General features: G+C 37.1%; 1 protein-coding gene across 3 annotated transcripts in view; it reads left to right on the plus strand.

Moving 5' to 3' along the window:
• Positions 1-13,094, plus strand: part of LOC134792376 (protein GDAP2 homolog) — a 141,809-nt gene that overhangs the window by 46,217 nt on the left and 82,498 nt on the right. For 2 of the 3 annotated variants that reach the window (XM_063763662.1, XM_063763661.1), the window contains exons 2-3: positions 10,040-10,220; positions 12,203-12,345. In XM_063763662.1, coding sequence (XP_063619732.1) covers positions 10,051-10,220; positions 12,203-12,345 — 313 coding nt within the window. In that variant the 5' untranslated portion in view covers positions 10,040-10,050. Of the gene's footprint in view, positions 1-10,039; positions 10,221-12,202; positions 12,346-12,504; positions 12,576-13,094 lie in introns of those variants that run through there. The other variant, XM_063763663.1, reaches the window with a different exon arrangement.

Consider the following 13,094-nt stretch of genomic DNA (forward strand, 5'->3'; position numbering starts at 1 on the left):
TCGAGATATTTGGCATCAAATTTGAACAATTTTAGGCTAAAAGACTGGTTTTCTGGCCATAACTTTTGTGTTAATTAGTTTAAAATTAAAACCCTGCACACGTTTTTCGAGACGTCAAAGACGCACTCAAATATGTAGATTTCGTAGGCACATGTAAGATCCTTCACTGTAAACTAGATACGAAAAAAATGTTTTTTTAGATAATGTTTAAAAAATTCATAAAAAAATAAGTATTCATTTTGTTTCAAAATCCGGTGGACAAAACCGGAGATAAAAGATTGAAAAACCGATAACCGTTTGTCTTATAATTCTATCTGTAGTGCAAAAAAAGGAGATACGATTCAAAACTTGTCAAAAATCGATGAAAACCTCGGGTAGCCCCTCGAAAAGGGAAAAAAATGTCAAAGAACTGTGTTAGTATCATTTTTGAAGTGAAAACTTCTTTAGCGGCGCTGTGTACTTTTTGAGGTGGGGAAAAAATTATAAACTCGAGACAGCGTAAGGCGTAACGCGTAAGGCGTCTCACCTCTCTTTCTACCTCACGGCGAAAATGTATGCCTGAGCCTGCTGTTTCATGTAGGCGGCGCAGGGCGCTTGCGTGACGTTATGTTATGTGTGACGGACAATGTCATCGTTTTTTGATTTAAATGCACTAGATGGCATGGCAGTTTCCCTCAAACTGGTATTAATATAACTGTAGTACCAGTAGTACTCACAGTGATGTGCTTAGGGGTTTCAAGTAATGCGACGATACAACGCTAGATGGCGTTAACCTCAATTATACATAGTGCTACAGACATTTTGCACTAAATGGCGCTGTTATTAATATTTTTAGTTACAATGTCGTTGAGTTTTCACTTCTGCCGGCACTCCCTGAGTGCAACCCGTTGTTTTTTTTTGGTGTTATTATCTTATTATATGGTTGTTTATTGTAGAAAAATCATGAAAAAAATCTATTTATAATAGTTTCGAAAAAAACATACGTATGTTAAATAAAAAGATACGCCGCATAATGAAAAGACGTCTAGTATTTTGGACGTTGCCGAGTATACATACAGTGCATAAGGTTTTTTTGTCAAATTCATGGTTTTTTAATAAATATACAATAATTGCATTTTTTAATTACAAATTACAAACACTGATAATGTCAACTTATGTTATGAATTAAAGTCAAACCTATTATTTTCATATTTTTCCAAAAACTTTATAGCTCGTAGGTGGTAAAATTTTAGCAGTAATTGACGTCATTTATCAAACTTAGCGGGGTATCGTAGGAGGACTAGGAGGCAGCAACATCTGAGCAATGGTTTTTACAATAATGCATGCAATTTGATCAATATTTTGTAAGAAACTAGGTTAAAACAGTAGGTACTTACCTAATTCAATAATTAATAACAGCTTGTAAATGTATAACCCAAACACGACTACAATCCTACACATAATATGGCAAGTCCCTTCATGCTAGTAGAGAGTTCCCCTTTCACCAAAGGTTTCTATTTTACCTCGAATACCGGTTTACATCATGTCTCCACAGTAACGGACGAGAAATCACTACACATTTAACCTCTTGTGCGTGTATTATAAGCATCCAGACCGAATTTTTAGACATCTTTCTGCATTTTTTTTTTTAAGAACGATTTTTTCTACTCTATACAGTACAACCGAGGTTTGAACCCTCGGTTTTTGATCACCAAACACATATGAAACGTTAAACCAACCCCTTTGTATAGCTGTCAAGTTGCTTGCTTGAAAAATAGCTTGTTTTTCTATAGCTCGTGAAGAAAAAGCTTCGACTTACCCTACGGATATATTTCCATTTTATGTAATTGGAAACATAACATAGTTAGTGATCTCGGTATATTACTATAAACTATATATGTCACTGAATTGCAAAAGATACATGTATACGACCTAATTTATATAGGTTCTACAATTAAATTAAAGCAAAGCTCAATGAAAATATCTTGTAATCACAACATAAAACAGTTAGTCCTTTGTAGGTTTCGGAAACACTCAAGGTGAAGAAAGTTAACAAAGAAATTGTTCACAACTTTTTAACAAACACGAAATAACTCGAAATTCGCTCATGAAAGGCATTGGCATGTTTCGAAACCTTAGAGGTATGAACGTGACTTGACAAAGTTTTGAAATTTTGCATTTTCTTGACAACAAACCATTTAACAAGTTTAACTCGAAAAATATCACCCTTTTTCGTTACGTTAGGTAGAAAACGGAGTTTGCTTAAAAACGAAAAATATTACACAGATCGATCTAGAGACAGACAGAAAGCCTGTACTAGGCGACGATATACATATATGTACACTTAAATAGACAAAATGATACATTCTTACATTATTCTTGGTACTTTTTTTATATAGATAAAAACATTCATTACTCGGGAATTCGAGATAAACTCACAATTTACCTTACCGGGATTCAGACCCGAAGCCTCCGACTTCGAAGGCAGGCAGGCCTATTCGGATTTCGACATAATCACAAGATCTGGAGACGATTTAGAGATCAACTAGATTTACATTAGATATCGACTAGATGTGACTTGGATATCTAAGTCATAACTTGTCGAAATCGTTCAAGAGGACCTCCAGAATCGCGGAAACGTCAAATTTGACATATCTATCTTACAAATATCTGTAAATTATCCGTATCGTAACTTGTTGAAGTCTAGTAGAAATCTAATTCATTTTCCGAATCGAGCCGAGGGTCATTAGTCTTATCAACTAGGCTAGGAGGCCGTTAATACTAGTATATTTTAAGAACCTAAACCTAGAAAAACTTCTGCCTACGAGTATATCGTGTTTTGCCAGTTATTGGATGAATTGACTTAATTGGAGCGTTACCATTAGGTAACAAAGGTAGACAAAGGGCCTTTACGGATCGAATAAACAAGTGTGTTTCCCAATATGGTGGCGGAAAACAAGGGCACTGTATTTTCTGAGGCCTGCTCCTTATCTGCATTAGACGTGCGCGCCGGTCGAAAAAAATCGGGCGGCGGCGCGCCACGAAAAAATCCACGGCGACAGCGTAACGCCGGCGGCGTGGGATTTTTCAACTTGTCAATATTAAGACGTATAATGGAAAGTTACGCTTAACCCTTAAGGGGCTACCCCACGCCAATGACCTTCGATCTGTACCCCTTAGTTTTCCAATGTTTTTTGTAGCTTATTATATTACCAGCAAGGCTTTAAGTAATATAGTATCCCATATTTACTTCAAAGTCTTCGAGATATTTGGCATCAAATTTGAACAATTTTAGGCTAAAAGACTGGTTTTCTGGCCATAACTTTTGTGTTAATTAGTTTAAAATTAAAACCCTGCACACGTTTTTCGAGACGTCAAAGACGCACTCAAATATGTAGATTTCGTAGGCACATGTAAGATCCTTCACTGTAAACTAGATACGAAAAAAATGTTTTTTTAGATAATGTTTAAAAAATTCATAAAAAAATAAGTATTCATTTTGTTTCAAAATCCGGTGGACAAAACCGGAGATAAAAGATTGAAAAACCGATAACCGTTTGTCTTATAATTCTATCTGTAGTGCAAAAAAAGGAGATACGATTCAAAACTTGTCAAAAATCGATGAAAACCTCGGGTAGCCCCTCGAAAAGGGAAAAAAATGTCAAAGAACTGTGTTAGTATCATTTTTGAAGTGAAAACTTCTTTAGCGGCGCTGTGTACTTTTTGAGGTGGGGAAAAAATTATAAACTCGAGACAGCGTAAGGCGTAACGCGTAAGGCGTCTCACCTCTCTTTCTACCTCACGGCGAAAATGTATGCCTGAGCCTGCTGTTTCATGTAGGCGGCGCAGGGCGCTTGCGTGACGTTATGTTATGTGTGACGGACAATGTCATCGTTTTTTGATTTAAATGCACTAGATGGCATGGCAGTTTCCCTCAAACTGGTATTAATATAACTGTAGTACCAGTAGTACTCACAGTGATGTGCTTAGGGGTTTCAAGTAATGCGACGATACAACGCTAGATGGCGTTAACCTCAATTATACATAGTGCTACAGACATTTTGCACTAAATGGCGCTGTTATTAATATTTTTAGTTACAATGTCGTTGAGTTTTCACTTCTGCCGGCACTCCCTGAGTGCAACCCGTTGTTTTTTTTTGGTGTTATTATCTTATTATATGGTTGTTTATTGTAGAAAAATCATGAAAAAAATCTATTTATAATAGTTTCGAAAAAAACATACGTATGTTAAATAAAAAGATACGCCGCATAATGAAAAGACGTCTAGTATTTTGGACGTTGCCGAGTATACATACAGTGCATAAGGTTTTTTTGTCAAATTCATGGTTTTTTAATAAATATACAATAATTGCATTTTTTAATTACAAATTACAAACACTGATAATGTCAACTTATGTTATGAATTAAAGTCAAACCTATTATTTTCATATTTTTCCAAAAACTTTATAGCTCGTAGGTGGTAAAATTTTAGCAGTCATTGACGTCATTTATCAAACTTAGCGGGGTATCGTAGGAGGACTAGGAGGCAGCAACATCTGAGCAATGGTTTTTACAATAATGCATGCAATTTGATCAATATTTTGTAAGAAATTTCTGAAATGAAATAGGGTCTGTCTCTTGATGTCTTGATGAACGCACAGGAAAAAAAATCCGTATAAATATTTTTTTATCTATTTGGTTCATTAGTTCATTACGTTGTAAACCGACAAGTAATGACTATTTAAAACGTTTTGAAACACCTAACATCCCTCTGTTTAATTATTTACCATAAAAACCACCACCACACTACCAGAAAATTTGATAACTTTACTCTTCGCATACTTGGCAATGTCCAACATACTGGACTTAGCAAAAGTGCCGTGTAATCGACAACGGTTAAAACACTGGAAATTATACTTTGTAAATGTGATTTCCCCATACATACAACACATTTTTATGAAAATCATACTGCCACATAAGAAATAGTTAGTATGGTGTTGGTGCGACATAAAATAGTAGAAATTAAATTATACAATAACCAAAAAAATTCCGTACTAAATTATTGCCATGTAAGTAAGTATTTTACGTCAAAAATGTGAGAGTTACGTAGGAAGTGGTTCCCGTAATAATTTTTAACTATTTCTTATCGGTCTATGACCTATTACATATTTTAACGCTGCATAATACTGTCTTATATAAAAATATTCGGCGCGAATTTTAAACTACCGGCGGCGGCGGCGGCGCGCTGACTCTCTATGGCGGCGGCGCGCACGTCTAATCTGCATGAGTGGTGGCCTGGTACCATTGGTGTGTTCGGAATTTTTGAACGTAATATCATGTGTTAGTTTGTGACTAGCTTTTCGTTAAAGGCGAATGAGCCGACTCATTTTTACACATCTTTTTAAATCAAGAGTGTCATCTTTTAGGTAAGCATGCTCCATCCTAGACTGCATCGGCACTTAACAATAAAAAAATGTGTGAACTTAATCATTTGCTAATTTTCTATCTAGTGCAACCCGGGCTTCAATAGGGTGCAACCGGGCCATACAGCGTTGTAATATAATTATAAGAGTTTTGATAGTGAGGAATTTCTTCATAAATCCTTTCACTGCTCAAAACACATGTGCTGCATCAAACTTCTACGAATCAATTTGACTACAAGAAAGCTATGCTACGAGCTACATCGTAGTATTCGTAGCACTTTTACGTTACGACTATTTGATTTACTGCTAAGCTACGCTCGTAGCGCTACGCTGCAGCAAATCAAAAAGTTCCCGGCGTAAAGAAAAAAATATTTGTAGCAATAACGACACTGTCGTTGTTAGCGCTGAATGGGTTAAGCTGTCTTTTACTGTGAATTCTTATGCAGAAACCGAGGCTAATAGAACGTCCGTTAAGTGTAGGTAGTAAATTTGAATAAAAAAATCTTATTTTGTTATTTAGTTACATATATTATGTGCACCTCGCCCGATCTGAGATTAAGCTGACTTTTAAGTTCGAATAGGTATCTGGCAACTAAACCGGCTGTTGAAACATTTGAAGAGTCAGTATCGGCGTCGACAGAATGTTGAATAATTGGCAAAAATGCTGCTTACGCCAGAGATTCTGTAACAATAGAGATCTTGACTGTACCTATATCTACTGAGTTCCTTCACACCTTGCACGAAATAATTATAGAGTCTGTGCGAAAAGAGAACAGTCGTGAAATGTATGGGAACCAATACATTCTACGACTCTTCTCTTTCCGCACAGACTAGCACTAGAAAATTATTAAAAAATCATAAAATTCATAAACCACTGAATGAATGAAGATTTGAATTTCGAAGTTGGCGGTCGACTAGGTTTGTTGAATTTCGGATTTCGAATTTGTCGGTTATCCGCGCTGTCACTAAATGCAGGCAAGGGTCGACTAGGTTGTTGACGACGTTTAGAGATGCGGGCGCGGGATCAGTTTTATGAGTGTGGGATAATCCGAGCCATCCGGAAAACCTTCGTGTCCGGAAATCCCGGGTGCGTGATCCAGCTCCATTTACACTTACAATAGAAATGGGTTGATATTGACAAATTGTTCTAGAATATACAATCAAACTTTGATATTTGTGAATTAAAGTAACAGTTTTGTTTGGGTGCGAAATGTTTTGTGAGATAGAAAAGCAGTTATTATGCAGTAGTCAATTTGATCTATTCTAATAGTTAGCTACGACAGAATTTGTATCGCTTTCATCATGTTAATAACAGATAGGTTAATTATTGATAACAAGGTTGGATAATAAATATCCTTACATAATGACTAAAGGCACCTTAAACAACTTAAAGCTGTAGTAAAAAGCCAAGAATTCAGGTCTGAAAAGAATTCTAGTTATAATTTTTATTAGCTACACAAAAGTCTCCAACTAAACTTTTTTACAAGTCATCATCTAGTAATTCAGAATGCTCTACCTATTCTACGACGCTTTCGTTCCGTTAACTTTCCCATACCGACTCACTATTAAAAAAATCTAGCCCTCGGTTAGGTAATCCCACATCCCGTAACACAAGGGTTCGAGATCGACCATTCCGATCTCGTGACCCAGTTCCGAGGTTCGTCGACCGTGTGACGTCACTCCCCCGTCACCCTGGGGGTGTGTTTCGTTTGGAGGCCACACTCCGCGTCCGTCCGCCGTCCGGGACTATCGTGCAAGTTGAAAGGTTTTTAAAAAGTGCGTGAAACGGAACGGAATGACGATTAAAGGTAGGATTCGAAATTTAAATTGTTTTTCAGAACTGTCATGTTTAAACAGATGATGTAGGTGCGCATGGATGGGATTATCGCAAATTTTATTTTAGAAGTACCTACTTATTTTTCGAAAAGTATTTAAAATTCGCGATAAACAAATTGTGCTCGTCTGAAATTATTGTGCAACATTTTTTTTATTTTAATTTAATGATGGCCTCCTGTGTGACCTTGGGAAGAAACGTTTTTTCACAACTTACGTAATATAGAACAGTTGTGCGTGTTTTTTCGGTTCAGATTTTGTCACGATAAACCTGTTATGCGGTTATATAATTATGATTTATGCTTTTATTGTTCATAAAAGTATTTCTATTCATTTGCATACAAATTATGCGGTAGGCAGGTATACAATCGATGTATAATAGGTCCATCCATTGCCTATAAATTGAAGTACTTCTTTAATGGGTCTTTTGTTCTTTTGTATTTCTATTGCACATAAATAATGATAATGAACAACTATTGTCGATTTTAATAGTACATGTGTATGTACTTTATCTTAGAAATTGCTATTATTCATACATAATTTTAAAACTATAAGTACATTTTAAAGTGGTCATAAGCATAAGCCGTGAATTGAAATCTATTTCACACACTGAGTTGAATGAATATTTCATATCTTTCTTTCGCTTCTGCTCGAGCGAGAAAGAACTAATGCAAGCGATGACGTCACGGGAGTATTCCCGACGTCAGATATTCACACATCAACTACATTAAAACACAAAGGATAAATATGAAGCGTGTACTCCTGTGTGCTCCTGTCGCCCTGGTACAGTCACCATCGGATATATCACAGCAGCCAAGATACTCAAAAATATCTGAACGTGCACTTTACCCTTTAGCTTCTTGATAGAAGTTCAGATATTTGTGAACACCTTGACCGCTCCGATATATCTGATGGCGACTATACCTCGGGTAAATTTGGGTCAATCATGTTAGCGATTCTCTATGACCGATGCTATTTGGAGTTTCTCTAATGGGGTGAATAGGGTAGGGTATTGCCGAAAATGGAGATTTCCGGCGATTTCACCCTATTTGGAGGAAATGCTATCATTGGATCATTGGTCACTTTTAATGAAAATAACAGACTATAGGACTCTAACTGGAACGGTTTGTCGCAAATATGGTCGTCAAAGCTCCCACACAAAAATACTCGCAAATTTTAATGAAAGTTTCCTTTTTTCCAATTGAACTTCTTTTTTAAAGTTCATAGCAAATTCTGTTATATAGAAGGTGGATTGAACGTCATTGTATAACTTCATTGCATGCACCTTTATTACTTACTTGCTCGTAGTAGAGTCTGTGCGGAAAGAGAAGAGTCGTGGAATGTATTGGGCCCTATACATTCCACGACTCTTCTCTTTCCGAACAGACTCTAGCAAATGTTAAAAGAAACTGTTTTCAAGGTTTATAAAGTTAAGCTGATTTAACGTTTCAGATCACTACTATGTAAAAGTACCTATCATATTGTTTCTGGAATCTGTTATTTTCTCCAGCAATTTCACCTTATTTTAAAGACGTTATGCTACCTCAGAACTGAAAGTATTAACGTAAATTATTCCGCTAAGCTCCCTCGTCTTACGTTTCGTTTTACAAGTGTAGGTACTTGTTTTAAACGAGGATGCTCAACTGCCGGCCGCGGCTTGACACGCTCCCGTTTATCATTTTTATGTCTTAATTTAAATAAAAATTCTACCGGTAAGACTTGCAGCTTTCAAGCCGGAGGTTGAGAGTTCGAACTTTCTCGAAACTTACGTCCGTCACTCTCACTTTAAATCAATTACTTAATATTGTCCAGTCACTGAAAGGTAAAGGGAGAAACGTGATGAAATCGAACTAATCCCAATAAGGCCTTTCAAGTTTCAACTCTGATTTGAATGGTTAAATGGCAGTCGCGCTCGTGAAAACTGGTGCCTGTGCCAATATTGCCAAGCGGACCTCACGTTCTTCTAGCCAGTCATGGCGAAGCTAGGACAATATTAATTTAACTGTCTTCCCTTACGTAAGTTTTCGTTGACTACATCGATCCGTCTAGAAATAACCCGCCATAGTCTGCAAAACAAGCTTCTTTCATTACCAGACCTTGCATGTAAAGTTTTAGGTATCTTCGTGAAACCTAGCTTTAGCTACCTTTTGAGCACGGAACCAAGTTAATGAGAGTATGGCGTGACCACAGTTTATAGAGTTCAGCTCGATATTATAATTGTATCTTTTGATCAGCTGTGCCAGTTTGATGATTGAGTGCTTGTACAATTTTTATTTAAGATGGAAGCTTTTAAATCTAATTATAAGGGAATACTTTAAAACCAGGTACCTACTTACTATGTTTTGTTAATGAGAACTTGTTAAATTTAAAAATTTTAACATACAAATTGCAATTTAGATTTTTGAAATAAATAAAACCGATTAACGTTTTGCGCGTTTTTATCATTTGGCAAAATCCAGAAAATTAAGAGATTCTTTTGAGTTTTGCAACGACGTCTTTCTAACAAAAATACAATCGATAAGCTTAAGATTAATAAAATGAAGTCGTTGTTCTTCCTTTTCTACATTGTTATTGATATCTCACTTATGACAACCATAAATTACAAAGCAAAAGGCTAATAGACAGTGCTCTGATTGATCTCGATAATAGATTAGTCTATACTTCAACAGAAGGATATATTGAGGGACCGACTGAAGAAGAGATACTTAAATTAAACATTAACTTCCATCATTCAGAAGTCAAGACAGCCATCGAGTAAAATGATTTATACACTAAATAACGTTCTCCTCGTCTCCATTTTCCAGAGCCTCTCGTAATGCGTGCGCCCGCGAGCGCGCGCGGCGCGGGAGTGCGCGGTGCCAGCGTGCCGCGATGGGGCGACGCGCCCGCGCCGCCCGCCACCGACTATTCCGCGCTTGCGGCTCCGCAATGCGCGCAACCGCTGTACCCGTTCGACGAGCAGATCAACCAGCGGTTTGCTATATGGTAAGTAAACATGTAGTTATTTTTCATATCTCATGCTCTGAAAGTGGCTCGTTGTTGTTCTAAAAGGTGCGCAGAAAGTGATACGTTGATGCTCTAGCGCAGAAAAGTGGTGTACTCCTCTGCGTCCCCGTCCCACGAACAACTGGGTGGAAACAAAATGGAAAAATAGTGTCTTTATTTCCTCGCCTGGAACAATTGGTAATTGTTTAATTTTACTAATCCCACGTTGATCCTTTTTTTATAAAAAATGATGTAAGTAAATTGTTAAAAACAAATTATTCTTGATTTCTTTCGTTGAATTCTATTTACTCGATTTCATAAGGCGGGAGTCAAAAGGAATACACCAAAAATATTTTTTTAAACCTTACACTTGCGTAAATGAGCAAAGGCCGAATCTTATACAGACACAGTTAAACGTTTGTACGATAGTAAATTGGTTTTTAAAGTTATTTAGCACTATATTAATGAAAATAAAATAAAATACAAGATAAAAATCTCTTATATTGTTAATTAAATTGTTATTTAATATTTAAAATACTTTTATTATGTTATTACGTGGTGCGGCGCACCTAGGTCGCGGTGCGGTCCGGTAGTCTGTTGCCGCTTTTAGAACGAAAAAGTATAAAATTAAAAAGTAAGAGGCAATCCCGTTGATTTTCATACTATGATGAACAAATAATTTTAAAATGACTGCAGTTTGTTAAAAAATGTGTGTTTTCGTAAATACTGTAATTTAAATGATTTTCGCTAGGGGTTATTAATCTTCACACATGTAAAGTCTCCGATTACAAGTAAGTCCTAAGGAAAAAAAACATGGCCATAGGTCTATTAGGTACTTCAATTACTGATTTTGCGAAATTGCCTTGTCTTGTTTGGTTTCCTCGCATTCGATATGAAAAGTAGAGTGTTTAACTCGGGTGAAAGGCACCATTTCCGTCTCGGATTATTGGCGCTCTCACTGCGTTCGAGCGCCAAACTACCTCGACAGAAATGGGTGCCTTTCAACCCTTGGTTAACAATCTACTATTACAGTATAAGATTCACAAAAGCTTGTAAAGCAGTATTGATTCATAGTCATACTTATACCTTAATATGATGGGCTACCCTAAAACGTGCAAACCGTAAATCTTTCAATAATACCTAATCTTGTTTAACGTCACCGAACTCGTTAGTTTTATCTATACCTACCAATAGCCGAGTCCGTGTCGCTCGTTCTGACGTCAGCTTTCCTAATCTTTTTGTGCTTATACGGACAATATGCCATAAAAATAGATATTTGCAAGCTAATAGACTAATTCGTAACATGATAATACATGAGTTGAACAAATTGTAAAATTAGAATGCCGCTCCTCCTGTGCTGACGGCGAGCTTTATAGGGAGAGATTGTAACGATAAAGTCGGCATGCTTTATTATACAATTTTAATGGCGACTTGGGTATTTACTCCAACATCAAGCCGGCTTTGTGGTAACATAACATTACATTGTCACCGTTACGTAGATTTGCTAAAATTACTAAATATCAGCGCCATCGGAAATGGACAACTGGTACAATTCTTTGAAAGATTTGATCAAAATAAATTAACACACACAATGTGACATAATTGACAAAAAATACATATTACAATCTTATTAAGCGCAATAATGCTGTGTTGTGAGTACTAGACGACGTCGACGATGTATATAATAGATAATTAGATATAGATAAATACTTAAATATTCATATAGAAAATATCCATAACTCGTGATCAAATATTATGATGTCAAAGTTTAAATACAATACAATACAAATCTTACAATCTACAATACAATACAAATCCAAAAATCAATCAATCAATTATTTGTGATGTACACACAAATTATTGCCCTTACCAGGGTCTGAACCCGGGACCTCCTGCTTTGTAGGTACGGTCACTACAGACTAGGCGAGGCGGCCGTTAAAATATATTTCTTTCAATAAACGCAAGTTTTTTACACTTTTCAGGCAAGGTGACATCACAAGCCTCGAGGTCGACGCGATCACGAACACCACCGACGAAACGCTGACAGAATGCAATGCGGTCAGCGAGCGGATCATGTCAGCTTGCGGCGCTGAATTGAAGGAAGAGATTGTGACGAGAGGCCATGGTAATTATTTCTTATCTACATAGGCCTAGCTTACCTACTCAAGCAAGGTGTCTTGCCTGGGGCACGTTTCATCATAACATAACCAACCAACCAAATATAATAAATAACCAGCCTTAGGAGGCGCGCGATCACAAACAATGGTAAAACGTTGTCATGCAACTCGGTCACCGAGCGGATCATGTCAATTTGCGGCGCCGAATTGAAAGAAGAGATTGTGACGAGAGGCCATGGTGAGTCCATATGGAGTTGGTTAAGAGCGCTATTACATTTCGGCGTTGAGCGAGTTTAGGTATTTTACGCGCTGCGGCAGGCCGTGCGAGCTCAGTATGCCGATCCCTTCTACCACACTCGCACTACAATGATGGATTAAACATTCTTGATCCTTCGCGAAGCATATTGAAATCAACCATAACAACACTAACTGTGCTTAACTTTTAAAGTTCTAAAACTGTTATTTGGTAAGTACGAAAATACTAAATGCAGTGCAAATGTACATAGGGGCTGTTCATAAATTACGTCATCTATTTTTGACGATTTTTGACCCCCCCCCCCCCCCCCACCCCTCAAATCATCCAAAAATCAAGCTTCGGATGAATCTGTTTCCTCCTACGTCATGTTACCATCATCCGATGTCCAGACCCCCCCCCCCCCCCCACTCCTCCCATTTGAAACGACGTAATTTATGAATAGCCCCATACTTGTACTTATGAAGGTATATTACTCGAAAGAAATTATAGGTACCTACTCGC

Source organism: Cydia splendana, chromosome 7 (assembly GCF_910591565.1).
Source record: "Cydia splendana chromosome 7, ilCydSple1.2, whole genome shotgun sequence".
NCBI lineage: Eukaryota > Metazoa > Arthropoda > Insecta > Lepidoptera > Tortricidae > Cydia > Cydia splendana.